At 37.6% G+C, this 21758-nt stretch overlaps 1 protein-coding gene and 1 long non-coding RNA gene across 6 annotated transcripts in view; one reads left to right on the forward strand and one right to left on the reverse strand.

Moving 5' to 3' along the window:
• LOC110830234 (prestin) overlaps window positions 1-18256 on the reverse strand; it is a 49036-nt gene extending 30780 nt beyond the window's left edge. The window contains exons 1-2 of one of the 5 annotated variants that reach the window (XM_087355973.1): window positions 18031-18256; window positions 17388-17563 (exon numbers count right to left, since the gene is read on the reverse strand). In XM_087355973.1, the coding sequence (XP_087212099.1) occupies window positions 17388-17452 (65 nt within the window). In that variant the 5' untranslated portion in view covers window positions 17453-17563; window positions 18031-18256. Of the gene's footprint in view, window positions 1-7806; window positions 8468-17387; window positions 17564-18021 lie in introns of those variants that run through there. The other 4 variants (XM_087355975.1, XM_087355974.1, XM_087355977.1 and 1 more) reach the window with 4 other exon arrangements.
• Window positions 8535-11116, forward strand: LOC147872624 (uncharacterized). The gene is made up of 3 exons (XR_015537068.1): window positions 8535-9203; window positions 9659-9763; window positions 10873-11116. It is a non-coding gene; the product is annotated as an uncharacterized LOC147872624 (long non-coding RNA).
• Window positions 18257-21758: the final 3502 nt, after the last annotated feature.

The following is a 21758-nucleotide window of genomic DNA, read 5'->3' on the forward strand; positions in this document are numbered from 1 at the left end:
ACTTTTCAACTTCCCAATGGCTAGTTCCACTTCATCTAAGCTAGGTTCTGGCACCAACAGTTCAGCTGTATGCATTTTAATCTGTCTAATATCACCAGTATTATGAACATTTAAGAGCTCGCTAAAGAAATTTTTCCACCTATTCACAATTTTTATTGGATCTGCAAGCAAATTGCCACTATCATCCTTTACCAAATTAGTCTGGGGTTGATATCCTTTCTTAAAGTTATTAATGCCTCTGTACAGGTCTCTGATGTTTTTTTCCTTATTATTTGTCTCAAGTTCAGCAATTTTGCCCTTCAGGTATTCCCTTTTCTTAGTCCTAAAGGTTCTACTAGCCTCACGTCTCACGTTACATAGATTATCCGCATTTGTTTTGTTTGGGTTCTGCAACCATTGAAATTTTGTTTGCTTCCTTCGATCTATTAATTTTGAACATTCTTCATCAAACCACGGTTTATTTTGCTTTCTCCTGTAGTATCCTAGTTTCTCTTTTGCTGAAATTTTGATGCAGTTTCTGACATTTTCCCACTCCCTGTTGATGTCCACACTTTCATTATCCTCATTTGTCTCTAAAATTTGAAACCTATTCGAAATTTCAACTTGATATTGTTCCTTTGCCTCTCCCTCACTTAATTTTTTCAAATCAAATCTTTCTGTGTCAAAATTTTGTTTAGTTCGTCTACTTACTGAAAGCCGCTCCCTCACTTTTGCTACCACCAGATAATGATCAGTGTCGCAATCTGCTCCTCTGAATGATCTCACATCAATTACATTTGTCTGCCTTCTCTTATCTACTAAAACATGATCTATTTGATTGTGTGTTCTGCCATCTGGGGAAGTCCAAGTGTATTTATGAACATCACGGTGTGGAAATTTTGTACTTTTTACAATTAAATCTTTTGACGTAGCGAAGGTCACTGCTCTGACGCCATTATCATTACTAAGTGCATGGAGACTCTCGCTGCCTATTGTGGGTTTGAAGACATCCTCCCTCCCAATTTTTGCATTGAAATCTCCTAGCAGAATTTTCATGTGATACTTGCCAAATGTATCAAATACTGATTCCAATTCTTCATAAAAGCTATCCTTGATATCATCGCTTTTGTCTTCAGTTGGGGCATGAACATTAAGGACAATGATGTCGCACCAACGTCCTTCCAAAATTACGTAAGACAACCTGTCACTAACAAATTCTACTCTCTTAACTGCTGCCCTAATTCTGCTATGAACAAAAAAACCCGTCCCTAGCTGATGATTGTCATTCCCCTTTCCATAGAAAAATGTAAAATTGTCCACTGGGATCGTGCCCTCCCCCTCCCATCGCACTTCCTGCACTGCCACTAAGTCTAACTTATAATTCCCTAATTCCCTACACACTGATTTCAGTGCCCCAGCCCTATAGAGGCTCCTAATGTTCCAGGTACCAAATCTCATGTCCTTTTTCAATTGCCGTGGTCGTGCCAAAGAGTCCGTCCTGATCCGAGGCTTGGTTGATTTTTTCGTAACACATATTTTTTTTTAAAGGTGAAAGGTTGTTAGCCCTACACCCAACCCCCAACCTGGAGGACCAGGGTATCACTCTTAGTCTAGCGCATCTCCTTAGACCTGTCCGGCTTGGGTGACCCTACCATGAGCCGAAGCTCAGGCCGGCATAGCCCTAAGGGTCATTTGAGCACGCAAGCCTCCTCACCCGGCAGATTGCCTTCGACAAGGTGGTGATACCTTCGAGAAGGATTTTATAATTACACATAAACAAATTTCTATGCTCATAAAATGTAAACCGTGTGTAGGTTCAAAACTGTTAGACACAAAACTTGGAAAGTTGTATGATCGTCCCTCATTTCAGGGTTTGAATTAATAAGGTACCAAGACCGGGGGGGAGATAAAATATAGGCATTAACATGCATATAAGGTGCTATTATTTTTATAGTTTTATTGTAATTACTTGTCTTGTTAAATTTAATCCATATCAGACAGCGATTTCTGGTTGACCTGAGGATTGAATTCATAGTGCGCTTCTAAGCGTTATGCATAAATTTAATTTAAATTAATTTTAGCTGGTGTGGGAAGACGTATTTCTGTTTCATTTGAGATAGGAACTGAATTTTCAGATATTATTTAGATGAACTTCGTGCTACAAAGGGTTAAGACAATTACTACTGTATCTGATTTACGTAATTCAATAATAATAATAATAATAATAATAATAATGTTTCAAGTAGCGTGCTACAGACTTAGTAAGCTATTTAGAAAAATAGCGAATATTATACCAAAAAAACGTAACAACAACTGACCAGAAATTGTTATTGTGCTACATGTGAAAGCAGAAACAACAAAACGAAACCTCACCACAAGCAAATGGATACAATTCTACGTTCCAAACAGTGCAGCGTACATATGACAACATCGCTAATTAAATGCACTCCTAAATAAGTAATACGTAAAGGTATAAAAACATGTGTTTACAGTGGATACAAATGAGATCGTATCAGTTTGTCTACAATCTATGTTTATAAACAAAGGATGAATGTAAAACCGGTCCTGAATTGGTAAAAGTTTTGTTAACTGAAGCACTTTTTTTACTTTCTTCGCAACATCACAATCTACATATTACAAAAATGCATATATATAAATATAAAAAAGTATCATCGTGTAACACGAGAAATTAATTCCACGGAACAGAGGTCACCTTGAGAAGCTAACAGAGCGCTCAGCTAGTAAAGACACTTCTCGCTTTTATGGAATATGCAAGGTTTATAGGATTTGAGGTTTTCACGGCGGTGAGTCTGAAGATGGCTGTGTTCTGGGAACAACAACCCAGAAGACAGTCATCTTAATACTAAGGTTCATTACCGCGTTCATAAGAGCCTTCAAGCGATCCCTATCCTGAGCCAAATAAATCCAATCTACACAATCCAACCACATTTCCCTGAGATCCACTTTAATATCATCCAATCACCTACTCCTAGGTATTCTCATCAAGATATCAGATAGAGAATTTGCATTGTTTCTTAGGCACAAAACGTGTCTATGACGGAACTTGGGATAAACCAAAATTTGCCTTTGCCGGAAAATACGTCTGATCCCAGACAACATACTATCAGAAATAATGACAAATAATTAAGTAAGGCAAATGACGTGGTATTTAAAAAGTAAATAAAAGTAAGCCTACACGGAGGCTACAGCACATAATCTACCTTATGTTCAATAGAATCCAATATTAAACGGAAAATATTCAAGTCACTTGAAATTCAAACTTTTTACACAAGGTAAAAAGGTTGTGTGTTAGAGAAACGTAACTGTCTCTAAATTTAAGAGTTACGTCAAATGTACGCACAAGCACATTCTTCTGCTTGTATAAACAACTCAACGCAAGGAAATAGTGTAAATAACAGCAAAGAAAAATCCCAAAGTGATGTATTACATTTAACAAACTTCCCTTCTTTTCGTGAATAAGTAAGACAATATTCATGAGTTTTAAGACTTCCTTCGAGCAAACTGAAGATCACGACTGTGTAGTCGCTACAAATATAACAACCTGACTGCCCAGTTACATCGGTCCATCCTGGGATCATCATCGTATATGATGAAGCCGTGGCTGTCATGAGGCACCACAACGGAGGCACAAGACTGCTAGAAGGCTGAACACAGGAAGGGATGGACAGTGGGTGGTCGCCGTGCTAGGATTACTTGTTCGCCCACCCCATTTAACCATTCGTTCATACCATTCATATCATTAATCAGCTATTTAATTGTAAAATCAAACTGAATATATAGATTCTGAGCTATCAAAATTTTTAGTATGAGCCCGAAAATGGCTGTCTCCTGGGTTATAACACCGTGTAGTCTGGTAGAAGTTTACCGCAGTCTCAGAGGTCCTTACTGCCTCCATCATCAGGACGAATCGCCCTAAAATCCTGATAAACTTTTACCAGACAACACGGCACTACGACCCATAAGCCAGCCCTGTTCTGTCAAACTTTCGTTAGCTTACATTTTGTATAAATAGTCTCAACTAAAGGTGCATATTTTAAAACCTGATCATGGACATTTTACACATTTTGCGAAATGGATGTGTTGCTTCGCTCCAAAATCATAGTTCGCATGTTTGTATCATTACAAGTATAAATTTAAATGATATAAAACCATAACTCAACTGCAAGCCACTGTTCATGTTTTCATAACGATGGGTAATTCTTTGTGAATTCATCATAATAAAACTGGTCACAAGTGGCCTACTACGGTACTATAGGCACGTGCTCCTCAAATTCGACAAATCGAATACTTCAGGATTGCACAACTTCTGAGTTGCGATTTTAAGATTAGTTAGTGCGAGTCCTTAAAAGTAAACAAGACGGGACACTTCCCAGATGAATGTGAGGCCTGGTCATCACTCACTCACAATCAGTGATCCTTGTCCTGTACCAGTTAAACCCAGTTTTCATGTGCCTTTCTCATATCGGTACTCCAATCGACTGCATTATTCACAGACATGTCGTAAGCCAACAAGTGTCTTATTTCTTCCAGATGAATTACTTCTTTAAACCAAACAAACCTTGATTAAAAATCCTTCAATTATGTAAGTCACAAAGTGCGTATGATCTAGTTCAATTAACCTTCGCATGGAGACTATAATGCTCAGTTACACAAAACAGTAGGAAAATTAATGCATATGATAATAAATTATATTTTAGCAAATAGACGACGTACTAGCTGCTTTATTATCGTTATAACAACAATAAAGGGCCAAAGACATTGGGTGTACAGAAAGTGCATTAGATACACGGAAAACCAAGATCTTATGTCCACGACTGGCTCTAAGCAAACGCTACAAACGTTATTTATCAAGATCCATATAAACTAAACATCTAAAGATAAATATGAAAACCCAATTTTTATGTCTTAACTACCTGCGTTAATATAAACTGGCACCCAAACAATTTAACCGCTACGGGTTCTTATGACTGATTATTCTGTGTGGCAAGAACTTATTTTAAAAATTCCGGGATTTTGAACACAGATATATGGGTGTTAATGAACTTCTATCAGGAATATTTGTACACCAGGTTCATCCTTAATTTATCAGTTAACACCGAGGTGTAGTGGCTACACCTCCTATATAAAAACTGCTTAATCGACTAAATGCTTTTCACAGTCGCTCCATACAAATGCTGGGATAATATCGAGTGTAGGTCATGATCGTATCCTTCCTAATTCACCGAAATTCAACAATCATAATTACTCTGACACGTCTTATTTTACGCAAAGTAATATCTTACTTGGCACAACATAATAAAAGAGACAATCCTGTGTAAAAGGTATTTGCAAATGTATTTTCTGTGAGTTTATTATCATTTAAGGAAGGTTTTTCTTGAAGGTTTCTGTCTTTCATAGCCCTGATGACGGCGGCAGTATGACCTCTGAAACGTTGGTAAACATCTACCAGACTACACAGCGCAACAACCCAGAAGACAGAAATCTTCATATTAAGAATCGCCCTGATGACGGAGGCAGTATGACCTCTGAAACGTTGGTTAACATCGACCAGACTACACAGCGCAACAACCCAGAAGACAGAAATCTTCATATTAAGAATCGCCCTGATGACGGAGGCAGTATGACCTCTAAAACGTTGGTTAACATCTACCAGACTACACAGCGCAACAACCCAGAAGACAGAAATCTTCATACTAAGAATCGCCCTGATGACGGAGGCAGTATGACCTCTGAAACGTTGGTAAACATCTACCAGACTACACAGCGCAACAACCCAGAAGACAGAAATCTTCAGACTGACCTCTGTGAAAACCTCAAATCATACAAGGTTTTTCTTAATTATTTTCTCGCTTGAGATTATCCAGAAAACGAAATCACACGAAGACTCTCGAGATAACCTGCAGAGTCTATCGCAGCCTTTAGCACATGCTATTTCACAGTTCGCCATTCACTACCACGCTCACGTTTCGTTCCACAGAACGGAACCTCTTCATCTGAAACACTTGTTAATATCCTAGAAGTGAAAACATTCTATTTTCAAGAACTAGCGCCCTGGGCAATTCCGGCCCATAATTAATCAGACATGACATAAAACATTTCTTAACAGATATTAGCACTTTCGGGGTGGGAGATCACAACAGGACAACATATATGATGCGATGATAATGCCGTTTGGTGAACAGTCACCATGACTACACAGGTTTTAAGGACAGAATAATACGATTGTCCACAATTAAATACAGCAGGATAAGAAATAAAATCACAACGAGTAAGTAGTGAAGTCCACGAACAATGAGTATTGTAATGTCAACCTTTTCCAGACCTTGGATTAGCCACAGACATTTTCAGCAGTTGCCAATAGACTGGAGAGTACACAAGAAAAGCAGGAAATGCCAAGTGCGGAATAATTGGCTACCTTAAGATAAAACGTGTAGATTTATCCATCATTAAACTGCAAAGAATAACAAAGTAAGTCATCATAGATTACTGTAAAAATATGTGGTAAATTCAGAACGCGCAAGACGGTTCAATAAAAATGCCAAGATAAATACGGAAAATGATGTCAGAAAAAATTTGAATCGGCCGTCTTAAAACCACAAGAGTCCACTTTTAAAGAGAATTTAGCTATCGCTACAGTAGCAACAACCACACGAATCACATCGGCCCAAAGCCTTTACTGCGTGTGAGCGGGTAGCCTTATCTGCAGTGTTTCCTGGTAAAACAACACGAGTCGGATCGTCTTTTTCACAGCAAAACGACAAGGGTCCTTGATGTATGTTCCTTTACTACTAGGTTTCGGTTTAGGTTCTGATCATAAAGAAACCACCGAAAACCACAGCGACTCAAATTAGACACCGAAGCAGTAAAACCACATGAGTCACTTCCTTAAACAACATCGGCCAGATTATCGTTTCAATGGTGAAGTGTTGTGTATTCTTGGTGGTACGAACTGAATTATTTGAATGAGGTACTGTTTCAAAGGGTTTAAATGGCATCACACCAAGACACTTAAACACAACAGGACCATCATAAATTGCATGAACTGAGAGTTTTTAAGAAGGTAACTGGATTTGGCTTATCTCTGACGTGGTAACTAGTTGCTATGCGTGTGCCTTTGTTTCATATGCAGTTCAGCAACCGCACTTTAAATTATGTAAGAGGTTCTCAACCTTACGATGCCTGAGGGTATATTTACCATTTCTTATCGACTCGCGGGCCGCACAGGGACGTTTATTTAAACTTCGTGGAAATGCATTAAAAGTGTCACGAACTTATGACCGCAAACACGTTGACACAAACCACAGAAATTTCCTTTAACAAAATCAGTAATTAGTGAGATGTTTGACACTGATTTCACTTCTTATATCTTAATTGCATCATGCTTGTGTTCCTCAATACAGTACTTTTATTTTCCGTCGTTACACAAGCTTATTGTTAAAATCATATAAAATTTCACATAAAATTGTTACATTTTAAAATTGACGACATGTTTCGATATACAATTCTATCATCGTCAGGTCTATCAAAATTAAAATTAAAATCTGGTGTATCTGTTGCTCTGCTTATATTGCTTATGTTTTATCCGTTTTTATTACATCTCCAGGCTTCTTTCATTTAATTTTGGAGACGCGTCTGGGTGCCTATATCTGCAAAATCAATTTTAATTTTCATATCGTGATTCTGGCTACCGACATAGGAAATGGAATAATATTACTCTAATTTTATATTATTTTAAGGAATTACTCAAATATATCGTAATACAAGCATAAGAAATACAATCACAAAATATAAAGTATTATAACATACCGGGTTGTGTGTGAGGTGCGTGTCCGTTGTTATTGAATGGCAGACAGCAACTGAGTTGTAGGTATCGTGTGTGGCTATATATATTGGGTGAAAGTTGTTTAGGGGGTTGGGTCAATGGACTGTAGAATGTTAAATATCGGATTGTTCGTGTAAATGTTGCTGTCGTTTAGTGCAAGGTTTTGTTTATGTGTTCTTTGTATATGATATTTCTCTATGGTGTCTCTATGTCGTTTGTTTTGTATTATTTTTATAATGTCCATTGTATGTTCTATTTTGTTGTATGAATGTCCTGTGTTTAATATATGCTTTGCATATGCTGAATGGTCTTTATTATGTTTTATTGCTGTAATATGCTCTTTATATCTTTGATTAAAGGTGCGTCCAGTTTGGCCTATATAGGTTAACGGGCAATCATTGCATTTTAACCTATATATGCCTGGTTTTTCGTATTGATTTGTTGTGTCTATTTGTGGTTTTTGTTTCAAGATGTTTTTTATAGTGTTTTTTGTTCTAAATGCTATTTTTATGTTATTTGTTTTAAATGTTTTTGTTATATATTTGGTTTCTTTTCCTATATATGTGAATGTGGCCCATTTGTTTTGTTTATTTTCGTTTCCGTCTTCATTTATGTTGTTTATATTGTTTATTTTATTTTTGGGTTTTAATTATGAATTAAAACCCAAAAATATGTTGTTTATATTGTTTATTTTATTTTTGGGTTTTAATTATGAATTAAAACCCAAAAATAAAATAAACAATATAAACAACATAAATGAAGACGGAAACGAAAATAAACAAAACAAATGGGCCACATTCACATATATAGGAAAAGAAACCAAATATATAACAAAAACATTTAAAACAAATAACATAAAAATAGCATTTAGAACAAAAAACACTATAAAAAACATCTTGAAACAAAAACCACAAATAGACACAACAAATCAATACGAAAAACCAGGCATATATAGGTTAAAATGCAATGATTGCCCGTTAACCTATATAGGCCAAACTGGACGCACCTTTAATCAAAGATATAAAGAGCATATTACAGCAATAAAACATAATAAAGACCATTCAGCATATGCAAAGCATATATTAAACACAGGACATTCATACAACAAAATAGAACATACAATGGACATTATAAAAATAATACAAAACAAACGACATAGAGACACCATAGAGAAATATCATATACAAAGAACACATAAACAAAACCTTGCACTAAACGACAGCAACATTTACACGAACAATCCGATATTTAACATTCTACAGTCCATTGACCCAACCCCCTAAACAACTTTCACCCAATATATATAGCCACACACGATACCTACAACTCAGTTGCTGTCTGCCATTCAATAACAACGGACACGCACCTCACACACAACCCGGTATGTTATAATACTTTATATTTTGTGATTGTATTTCTTATGCTTGTATTACGATATATTTGAGTAATTCCTTAAAATAATATAAAATTAGAGTAATATTATTCCATTTCCTATGTCGGTAGCCAGAATCACGATATGAAAATTAAAATTGATTTTGCAGATATAGGCACCCAGACGCGTCTCCAAAATTAAATGAAAGAAGCCTGGAGATGTAATAAAAACGGATAAAACATAAGCAATATAAGCAGAGCAACAGATACACCAGATTTTAATTTTAATTTTGATAGACCTGACGATGATAGAATTGTATATCGAAACATGTCGTCAATTTTAAAATGTAACAATTTTATGTGAAATTTTATATGATTTTAACAATAAGCTTGTGTAACGACGGAAAATAAAAGTACTGTATTGATTTCACTTCATTAATCATCCAATATCAGTTTTTTTTTCAGATGCTGCGATTCGCCCGCATCCCTTCAAATGTCCACTAGCAAGACGTTCTTCATCAAGCTGTGCAGTTGCTCACATCGATACGCACATCCAAATATTGACCACAAGCACGTTTTATGACATACAGTTATCTATTTTCACCATACAGAGTGATCTAGAACAGTGGTATTCAACCCTTTTTATTCGCGTACCCCCAGATATAATTTCTCTTCAACTTTGTATCCCCAAGGTTGTTGGTGTATAATTCAAGTTATACATAGTATATAATCTACATCTAAAATAAATTAAATAAATTACATTACTGATTATTCAGTGATTATCATAAAATAATATATATATATATTTTAAATTTCACGTACCCCCTAAGACGTCTTCGCGTACTCCAGGTTGAATACCACTCATCTAGATTATTGCTGTCTTCTGGGTTGTAGCGACGTGTAGTCTGGTAGAAGTATACCGACGTTTCGGAAGTATCATCCTGATGATGGAGGCAGCAAGGACCTCTGAAACGTCGGTATACCACTACTAGACTACACGGCGCAACAACCCAGAAGACAGTAATCTTCAGACTCACCGCCGTGAAAACCTCAAATCCTACAAAGGATGACCTAACATTACCAAAAATCTACCAGTCTCACAAACCACAAAGATGAGCCGCGGATTGAGACTTACCTATTCGGGAAATTTAGTATCAGTTCGAGGTAAAGCTCTTGTCACTGTGGAATAGATGGATCGTATTAGAGCTCATCGGTAAAAACAAAGAACTTGTTAAAAGTTCATGACAATTTATTCTGAAAGCTTGTAACTTAACTACAACTGCACGCAGGTTGACGTTATCATTAATTTTCTTTAAAAAACTTGTTGATTTGTTATTATTATTAATTGTTGACTTAAAATTATATACGTAATTTAAGCGATAGCATTTTTAATTTTACGCAGTCAGTTTAAAAAAACAAAAATTACGTGGGCCGCACAAAAAACATCATCTCCTCCTGGCGTGGAGTTTAGGTACAGAAACAATTTCACCTTCTTAAAAACCTTTTTTCCAAAACAAGTAAAATAAGATCTATCAAATTCAGAACTTAAATAAATAAATATTAATGCAAGTCCCAGGACGTGAGTAATATTCCGCAACCTGAGGGTGCGTCATACTTGATGGACCTATTTAATAACAGCATAAAAGACTAGCCAACTTCATACAGTCTTAATTTTTTAGTTCACATCACTCATTTCCACTGGAGATACCTCTTGAATACCGGAAGGCCTAAAAGCGACCACGAGAACCTCAAACTAGACACTCAGTGTGGTATTAAGTGGAGACAGGAGGTCTTCCTGCGTCAACAAACTGCATGCTTCAAGGCCATGGCTCAAAGTCAAGAATACGGAGTAGCTAGTTTTGCTACGCTGCGAGTTCTGAGATGGCCTGGGTTCCGCGATTTTGTGACTGTTACTTTTGATCTCGCAAAGAAGTAGGAACCTGCCAGACAAAGTTCTTCGTCTCTGATCAATTTCGAAGAGCGTGAAAAATCATCGCCCTGATGATGGAGGCAGCAAGAACCTCTGAAATGTCAGACTACACGTCGCTACAACCCAGAAGTCAGTCATCTTCGGACTCAACGCCGTGAGAACCTCAAATCCTACTTGGATATTAAATGTTTCAACAAGAAAATACCATGTCAATCTGCACATTATGTAAAATTACTTAAATAAATATTAGCTGTAGCAGAAAAGCTTATGCTGTCGTCATGAAGCATTTCATGCATTATCATGCAATAAATATGAAACATGACCCTGAAGATGTCAGCAAGGTAACTACCTATTAAGTGTCGTTAGCTTCATTCAGTTTCCGTTTAGCAACTCAGCATAATTAAAGTTTTCAAAGCGTAACAAAGCCTGATCAACATTCAGTCAAATTCCGTTTTCTATTCTGATAAGGCACTGGCGATCCCGGTTAGTTCATAATTTATTTAACGACTCTGTATCAACAGCAGAAATTATCATCCGATAAAAATATAAGGACCGCCACAGTGGTCTAGCGGTTAGAACGCTGGCCTTGTAATCCTGGGGTCCCGAATTTATAACTTGTGTTGGGCAAGGCCGTGGTCTAGGCCAGTTGTGTTCAACCTGGGGTACGCGTACCCCCGGGGGTACGTGAAATTTAAAAAATATATATATTATTTTATGATAAACACTGAATAATCAGTAATGTAACTTATTTAATTTATTTTAGATGTAGATTATATACTATGTATAACTTGAATTATACACCAACAATTTTGGGGGTACAAAGTTGAAGAGAAATTATATCTCGGGGTACGCGAACAAAAAAAAAGGTTGAATACCACTGGTCTAGGCAACACGGAGTTTTCCTCCGGGGCTTCCCCGGTTTCTGCGTGGCATCCCAACAATTACTCCATTCACACACAGAAGAAGGCAATGGCAAACCACTTCTGTATCGCCTGCCTAAAAAACATATATGAACAGGTCCCAGTCCGAGAAAAGAATGGAAGGATCCTGTTCATAATGTCGCCAACCTCCTGTAAAGGAGTCGACGTAATAAAGAAGAAGAAGAAGAAGAAGATAAGATAACTGTAGGCCTATACGAAGAATGTGTCAAGTACCAACCGTGGACTACTTGAAGTACGATACCACAAACTGTCTAGAGGGCATGAGGAAAATCAAAGCATGAATCAAGACATCCGGTCCCCAACGGGATTCGAACCGGATGTAGTATGTCGAGCTACACTGTTTGTCCGATGTAGGTTCTCTTTGGGTTTTCAGTCCCCCCCCTCCCATGCAAATGCCACAGGACGTCAGGATCCCTTCATCTCGATTATTCACAATGACCTCCACATCTTAGAATCAATGTTTAATAATTCAATTTGGTCCACCGCTCGAAGACGGCTGTCTTCGGACTCACCGCCGTGAAAACATCAAATCCTACTGGTCCAGCATTGTTAAAAAAAAAATAAGAGGGACACGCCTAGAACAGCGTTTCTCAACCTATGGTACGCGAGCCAATGTTGAGTGGTAAGCGAACTAAGTAAGAAAATCAAAAGATAATATTAACATAAATAAGTTTTCCCTGAACGCATTTGGTTAGTGGTACATTTAATGTGTTAAATTAGAATCAGTGGTACGCCAGCGAAAAATGTTGAGAACCCCTGGTCTAGAAAGGGAGCGAAACGCACGGTATTGCAAAATACAAAGTCTACAATTCGATAAGCGAGAGAAGATAATTGGGGCAGATACGCAACGAGCAGTTCAAGTACTCCATCAATAGGACAATCATATCAGAAGCATTTCATTCATTCGTAAATCAACCAATCCATTCATTGATAAGAGTTTCAAGACATAATTAAAGAGACAAATCAACAAACCCGATATTTTTACATAGATTCACATAACTGTGCTAATTTGCATAAATATTTGTCTCATCAACGTGCCACAAAAATTAATGCTGTAAATATGAAATTGTTAATACATACCAAGACTGCAGTTGCTCTTAAGCTCTGCAATAAGCTGTTACAACAAACTAACTCTCTAGTATTAAAACCCGGAAGTTCAACACCACTAACGTAGTAGGCTACCAAAACTCTCTGTTTCCTCTTTTTCGTTTCTAACGACTACTTTTCAAGTGCAAACAGATTTGCTCTCGGACTTCTCTCCTTATATCACTTCATACTTTAACCCCGAAAATACGCTAACTGAAATGCATGGACAATTATTAAATCAACATATAAATCCAATGAACTTCATTTACGTAAGTATTTACTTACGTCTACTAAACAATTACAAGAACAATAAGAAAGTAAACATTCCATAAACACCTAAATAACTGGATTTTCTTTGTATGCTAATCCGGCTGATTAAGTACTTAACTACTCTTAGATAGCACAGAAGAATAGAAGGTCTAAAACGTGTTTTGTAACGGTAGCGCAAACGAGAAATACCTAAGAATTTCCATCGAGTAATCTAATTAATTTCAAAAAAATAATGACTCTATCTAAAGGAAATCTGGAGATGATGAACTTGTATCCAGAAATAACGTCCCATAAGTAGCCTAATGTCAATACAGGTGATACAAATGTAAAATTTAAATACATAACGCCACAATCCCACGCAATTGGATCACAAATCCTATTAAGCGACGGATATGAACGGCCGTATCTTATCCATAACGATTTCCTGTTAAAGCTGAGAAAATACGATCCCCAGACATTAAAAATTGCCTTGTGAATAATAATTCTTCCTCAGCGAAGTGAGGTTACTCCGCTGTAAGAATTCTGACAAATTTTCAAGACCCCTGGATTGAACGAGAGGTTTCTGGTTGTTTCGGTACATTCCTCCAGCTGTTATGAGGAAGAGAACTGGATCCTCTCCAACACTGGGCTTACTACCAAGAAGCAAGTTTTCCCTATACAAAAAGTAGACCTGTGAAAGAATTAGGTTAAGTTCTATACGAAAATAACCTTTTAAACCAGGGGTATGAAACCTTGCTAAGTTTTTATTCATCCCGTTAAATGAATTGGGAAATGGCCAATGCGAGAAGGACAAACACTACATTACCTAAAGGTACAAGAAATCAAGAGCGAAACAATATTTTCATTAAACAATAATTCATTATATGCAAGCTTACATAACGTTAACAATCGCGTTATTGCGCAAACGTAAACCGTTCCATTGTTCAAATCATGGGAAATTTAACAAAAGGATATGAAAATTACTGTATATTAATAACTGATGTTTTATAAAGTTAATGAGGAACTGAAATCAAAACATTTTTAAGATAACGAATTCAGTTATATGATGAAATACAACCATGTAAGTTGAAATAAACATAGTTTCGCTTACTGCCCACATTTGTTTCTACTACCCTCGACAAAAACATGAATATCGAACGCGGAGCGTAGAAATGAAAATATTGCCCCTGATTTAAAAACTATTTTTCGACAGCGTAGTCACTGTTATTTCTTTGAACTTCAATCTCAGGTTATTTTCATCACTTAAGAAAAACACAACGTGAATCAGCAATCATTTTCACAGCCATAGTCAGTGAACATAACAAAAGCAACGTGCTATAGTTTAAAATAATCTTACGCATTTAACAGACTTCCTCCAATAACCCATACCTGATGTGATTTGTCATGATTCACATTACAAGAAGATCCACAAAAATTAAATGCATTGATAAAGTCATTCTGACAAAGATTCAGTATCACAGGCGAAACATTAACATAATTTGAGGCCGCATTAGACTCTTCGATGTTCCGAAACACTAAACGTTACTTGAATAACTCTCCATCGTCACGAACTTTTAGATTTGATATACTAAACTTTACGTCAGCTAAGTAGAAGAACCGAAGACTGTGGTCCAATACGGCCAAATAATGTTTATTAAAACAGCAAGAAGAATACCCCGATGCTATGGTGTGAGAGACGGATAAATCCATATGCATGTTCCGGTAACGATACCAAACAGGTAGAAATAATCCTGCATGTAATACTGAATATAAATAATTTAAATAATATATACAAAATCCAGTCCGCACCGGAAAGAAAACACAACATTTCTCAATTACAATGACCAGCTGACTAATGCTGTTTAGGGATAAAATCGCTGTTTATTTTTAGAATCATACGAAGCCCGCAGACACAATCTACAGACGAAAATCGAAGTTACTGACTATTAAAGCAGATGGCACACTCAATTAACACTGACTTCAAATTTCTGCAACAACTTTATCCCTCCTGAGAAAAATACAAATCGCCTTTTTGTACTAGAGGCTTCGATTATACCAGCAGTTGCCTCGTGTCGATGTGGAAGCAGAATGTTTCTTTTAGAACAAAGACCCAGAACCAAATTAAAGTGGAAAAGAAAGCAAACAACAATGAGATCACCGTTTCAATTATTGAGCAACATGCGGGATGCCTATTTCCGAGGTGTTCCTCGCTCACGCTAGTTCGTGAACAACACGTAGATATGAAGAACAAATAATTTCCCCGAAAAATATTTGCAATTCTTTGCAAAACAATATAATACAATAAGCAGCGTCGAGGCTACTCGCCTTGCTGTTAATCTGCCATTCCCTGCTGCTGAACTGAAAGGCAGATAGATAAACAGCAAAGGTCCCAGTGGCTGCCCTAGGAATCAGCTAGTCGGAACAATTCCACCGTGAAAGACACAAAAGCGCGGACTCAGATAGAAACGATATCTAGCTCGGCAAGGCGGGCTTAAGTCAACATAAACTGTGTCTGACTTAGGCCCTTCTTACCCAGCACCAAAGGCACAAGATTCATAACAAGTGCAACATTATTAAATATTCTCAACCTAAAATCTCAGCTCTGTTGACCGAAATGTGTTTTTGGCAAATGTCCTGAAACGTAAGAACACGTAAAACGTTAACCCACGACGGAATTCGTTCTAAAAGCCTAGGAACACAATTCCGCTCCTCACAAATCTACGGGGATTAAGTGATCTGAGACAATGCTCACATCATTAACATGTCTACAAGAGAACCATCAGCCCCCACCCTCGGTCCAGATTCGACGTTCTCACAGCGGTGAATACGTCGATGTTCTTGTGGGTTGTGACGCGCTAGTAGGTAGACATCAGCGTTTCGGAGAGACATATTGCCTTCATCTTCAGAGCCCCGTCTTCAGCCCTGAAGATGGGAACAGTATGTTTCTCCGAAACGATGACAAGCCTATATACCCGCAAGCCCACGCGGTGTCACAACCCCGAAAGAAGACCACGGACAGAAAAACTCAGTCCACACACTCACATTCTTTTTTATTTCAATTTATTTCGGGCGACAAAAGTGAACTTTATAAATAATTTCCAACGTCGCTGTTCGTGTGGTGCAGGAATAAAACACGCAGATATAACGCGAAGGAAACAAATGACCATCTGCTGAATTGCGCAATTCTGCTTTCATGGTCGGAATAAGGTTACTGAATTTATTTGTCTCTATGACTACATACGTTTCTGAGTAAAAGTTTCGAAACTCCAAACAGTTTTCCTGTTTCGGGCTTTAAAGGCACGTAAGCGGTGTTCAATACACCCCGCTACGAATCTACGAATCACGGATTTTTTTGAATCTGTATTTAGTTCAATAAGTATTAATGGGTCGGTGGTCTTTGTCCATCGTCTAGTAAGCCGAAAAGCACGAGTTCTACCCGTCAGAGATTTCTGAGTAGAATGTACCTGTATTATGTTGTTAACCTTCAAGAAATGTCGTGCAATTTCATAGTTCCACACCTGTCCCTAACCTGAAAAACCCAGACATAATGACATCACTGCAAGCAGCCAGAAAAGAGCATTGTTACTGGTTATAAAAGCGTGCTCAGATAGGTGTTTCATTATTTCTATCAACTTCCGCTCAAGCTTAGGTTCGCGTATTTTAACATTGAAAATGGCTGTCTTCTGGGTTATTGCGCCGTACAGTCTGGTAGAACTTTATAGACGTCCTGATGATGGAGGCAACAATGTGGTCTCCATTCATTTGATAGGTTCCGCCAGGCAAATTCAGTAAATGTACCTTTTTCACACACGCATCGTCCTTCTAGCCCAAACACGCATGAAAGTGGGAACCTTTATTGGAAATACTTCAGAGGAAGTTATTAACTGTGGTATAGTCATAAATTAGCCTATTTAATTGTCATTAACAAATCTTTAAACGACACAGTTCTAGCCTTTGGCTAAATTTACAAAAGAAAATGTGGTCTTACAGGGTTAAAAAGCGATGTATTTCATACGGATGGCCCCTAATGCCGCTTGAAATGTCGATAACCATAAATTCGTTACGAATTGCATGCACGCGAATTATACGTCACTTCGGCAACATGCGATGTTTTTAATCTCCACTTGAAATATGCCCACACAATTGATTGGGCTGGATGCAGCTCTGTAATTCAAAAAAGAATTCTAAAAATTTGTAACAAAAATATATCCTCAATATCTGCAGCATTTTTAAGAACAGACCAATTTTATCCAACATGGAGCGAGCAACAAATGTGTTCTATAGGCCTACAACTTATACACTGTATTGTAACACGTCTACAAATGTGCCATGACTTTTAAGTCAGTAAAATGACAAGATGTGTACAGCTGAGAAGTAATACTATTAATACCACATCTGGTTTTCGCACTTAATAATTATACGTTACATTAATTCGATTTCAGGGCACAAAATGTAAACGTGTATTCTCATTTTTAAATTATGGTCCCGGCACAAAATTCGTTTGATCTCGATATTCAGAATGCCTACAGAATCCAATCACGTAGTAATTAAAAAAATATTAAAGATAATGGCCTTTTTAAATGAGACCGTCAACCTCCCACCATCATTCTTCCGACACCCACCTTCCTTACCTTTGGTTTTTAGGGTCGTCTGCCATCATTTGCTGATCCTGGTAGTGAATCCAGTATTCCACTTGCACAGTTTAGGATCACTGTTAGGTCACTTCCTTGAAACGTAGTATATATATAGCAACTCCACAGTCAAGACTTATGTAATTTAGAACTAAAAGCAATACACACTCTTTGTCAATCAGCTGTTCGTCTAATACACCTCTGCGCATGACCATCTCTGTGACGCAAATGCAGTGTTGCCAAGTTATATTCATAGATACACCTGTACATTTGGAGATAGTTAAATTGTTTTAATGCACAGAAGCAATGTTCACAGTTCATGCTACAAAAGAGCATAATTTGTCTCCTGCTTCAGCTTTTTACATTCGCCACACCAACCGATAAGATAAAGTATAACTGTATTTCGTTTCGTGGTTGCCACTACACAGAACAGAGACATGCGCACACCACGCGTAATTTCTGCAAAACCTAATTGTGTTTACTGTGCCTAAACGCTTTCCTTTTTTCACAGTGTCTTTCTTCAGTTGTCCAAAATATGTATTCTTTTAGATAAATCATGCGTATGATGCTGAACAATACATTTTATTTGTGTGCATTCCAGTCTCTATTTTAAACAAAACTAGAGCAGAGCGCTCCTTTCGGAGCTCCTCAGGGGGTTGGTCAAGTTTTTAAAACGCAACCAACCCCCCAATTAGGGGTTAAAACACTTGACCAACCCCCCTTCGGGGGGGGGGGGGGTTGCGTTTTAAAATCTTGAGTAAGACATCAAACTAACCCCCCTTCGGGGGTGTTAGTTTAGTGTCTTACTCAAGTGATTTGTTTACTCGGCATTGTTGTGTTGGTACAACAATGTCGAGCAAACAAATATAACGTAACATTGTTTGATGACGTCATTTTTTGATAGACGACAAATCACGAATTTTTATAGTAGATTCCTTACCCAAACATGAACAACATCAAACCATTTTGCACACTCAGTGGAGAGCGTATAATAAGATGAGAGTACCTCCATGTCGGAACACGATGCATTTCACTTGTGTAATTACTCCTGAGTTACTGTATTGCCAAACTTCTGATTCGGGAATAATATTTTTTTTAGTCGTGGGATTTGAACGCGGGACCTCCCTATTGCGAAACATGAGAGCTATAATCACAAGGCCACGACGACCGTTCTTATAAACTACCTTATTTCTGTGCAAACTTAAAAATTCGCGAAAACTGAATAATAAATAGAAGGCGATGTTGCCAATAAAACGTTAAATTTCTTTAAGTTTGGGAAAAATAAAAGTACATAACAAGTGTACATTCTTTTAGAATTAGGCCCCATTATTATTCTAGTACGTGGAGAAAATAAAGAAGTAGGAGGAGGAGGTCATTTAGCGAAGGTCTGTCAACTGCAGAGATTAACGCGAAGTAAAATTATATGAGCTAATGTATAATTAACTCGAAATGATGTTCGAAGAAGAAGTTTAAATACTTCGCCGTAGTTCTTAGAAACGAAGGAGGAAACTCAGGAAGAATAATGATCATAGAGATGGATGTCCCAGCAGAACTATAATTGAAGATCTGATTGTAACATACGTTAGTTATGTTACAGGTGAGGTATCCTGTTCTACGCCGCTACTTGTAGCCTTCACCCTCATCATAAGTATTATCTTTGTCTATGAACGGAACCATAACGACGTGTAGATGGAACGTAGGTACAGCTGCACGCATTTTAACGTCAACTTCACACTCCATTTGCTATACCCCATTCAATAGGAGTGGTTCAGACCTGCAGTTGTTCATGATCTGGGAAAAAAAAGTCCTGTTTCTGCCGGAGGTCAATCACTGATAGAGGACCCAGCTTTGTCCCTGAAGCTTATTTAATAGCAGCTTCTGGAAGATGAATTTGAAATTAATGAAATGCTAAGTTAAAATCTTTCTACAGATATGCGCTTTTTCGCTGAATAACCATCTTTTGCAGTTCCAAGCAGGTGTCTACTACAAACTTTTGAAATTTTCGTGATAAAACTTCCATCTGTACAACAATTATCGGCACTGTAACTTCACATTCCAAGTGGCGCTTTGCCTCAGCAAGTCTTTCTGTGTATTTTAATACTTAATTTGCTTCCTTTCGCACTACGCCTCTGTCAGCTGACAAGCCTTCAGAAACGTCGCTTACTAAACATAACCTCTCTGTCACGGAATATGACCTCGGGTTCGTTATTAGATCGCATGTATGCTTCGTTATATTGCCATTTTTTGTTTCCATAGAAGGCAGTAAAGATTGTTTTTACATATTTAAATTGACTTTACTGCAAATTACACGTGTAAATTGTCCGACAATTCCAATGAAGGATTGAAGTGCTGGACTTCTCTGTACCTGATTCTATTGTCGCATTTTCTTTTAAGTCAAAGCTGTTCCGGACGTGGCCATCGCTTCTGCTAGGAATAGCAATGAAGCCATAACAAATTTACTAACTCAACTGAACTAACATGGCGATCCAAGAAATAATTGTTTATTTGTGACCAAGACGTGGCTACACTTAATATTTAGCAAGTTATACTCATCACCCTGATGATGGCGGCAGCAAGCTCATCTAAAACGTCGATAGACTTCTACTAGAGTGAACAGTGCAACATCCCTGAATACAGCCTTCTACGAGAAAATACTTAACGTTCAGTAGCAGAGGAAAGTGAAACAGATAGCAATATTTTTGAAACTTCTATACACAAGGTTTGTGCAGCATTTATGTTTAACAAGGTCATTAGTCTTTCTGTTGTATTCACAACTAGTTATTTCTCGCGTATGATTTATTAGGATCTGTTTAGCCATTCGGTATTCACTGAGGTTCTTCGCGAGTTATCCCGACGTTGACAGATAATCAGCTAGGTGTCTCTTCTGTGCAAAAACACGGTCTCAACATGTTCTTTTCACACAACATGATGAGCAGAAAGGTGACACTGTGAACCAAACGAGAATTCCCTTGGGTCTTGCTTGCTGTTTGACACTGGGACAAATTATTAGCCCAGGCGAAGAATGCATTATGGGCCCTCCTACATCTGTTTGTGTGTCGTATCGTGTATCACTGAGCGATAATTTTAAAAGTGATATCGCTGTCGAACCGGTAAAGAAATGTCCGCATTGCAATGTCTGCTAATTCTACTAGCGACAACAAAATCAGTTATTTATCATTCGTTGCTAGTCGCCTCGGTGCAAATCCTATCTTCCTTGGCCGACATTCGAAACTTTTAACAGTTCCTCCCAGATGTAAATCTATGACCTTACCAACATGTTTGATCTATGAGAGGAAATCTTATATTTTCCTTATCGTGGAAATGATTAAATAAATACAGCAAGATCAGAAGTTGCATGTCATGCCAAACACGTGACCAGATGATCAGGGAAAGGTCACAACAGGATGTCACGTCCCTGGGTTGCATGTGGTAAAGACCACCTTCAGAAGCACAAGTAGCCATGAGTATACAAATACTGAATACACAGTCGCAAACAGCTGACAAGGGGTGGTTTTCAGAACATGGTCTGACATTGTTCTAAAATACTTTACTGTATGTTGCAAGTTAATTACTCTGTAAACGGTGCTGTACCAACTCTAAGCTTGTTTGGTGTCTGATTTTTATGAGAGCAAATGTAAATCCTCAATCCTTGAAGACAAATGTTAGGAGAATGGGTGGAGGACTCTTACTTTCAAAGAAAACAGAGCTGTTTGAAAGTTGACTGCTTG

Source organism: Zootermopsis nevadensis, unplaced genomic scaffold (genome assembly GCF_977971745.1).
Source record: "Zootermopsis nevadensis isolate Lab colony 2312 unplaced genomic scaffold, Znev_1.0 Znev_ptg000025l, whole genome shotgun sequence".
Classification (NCBI taxonomy): Eukaryota; Metazoa; Arthropoda; class Insecta; order Blattodea; family Termopsidae; genus Zootermopsis; species Zootermopsis nevadensis.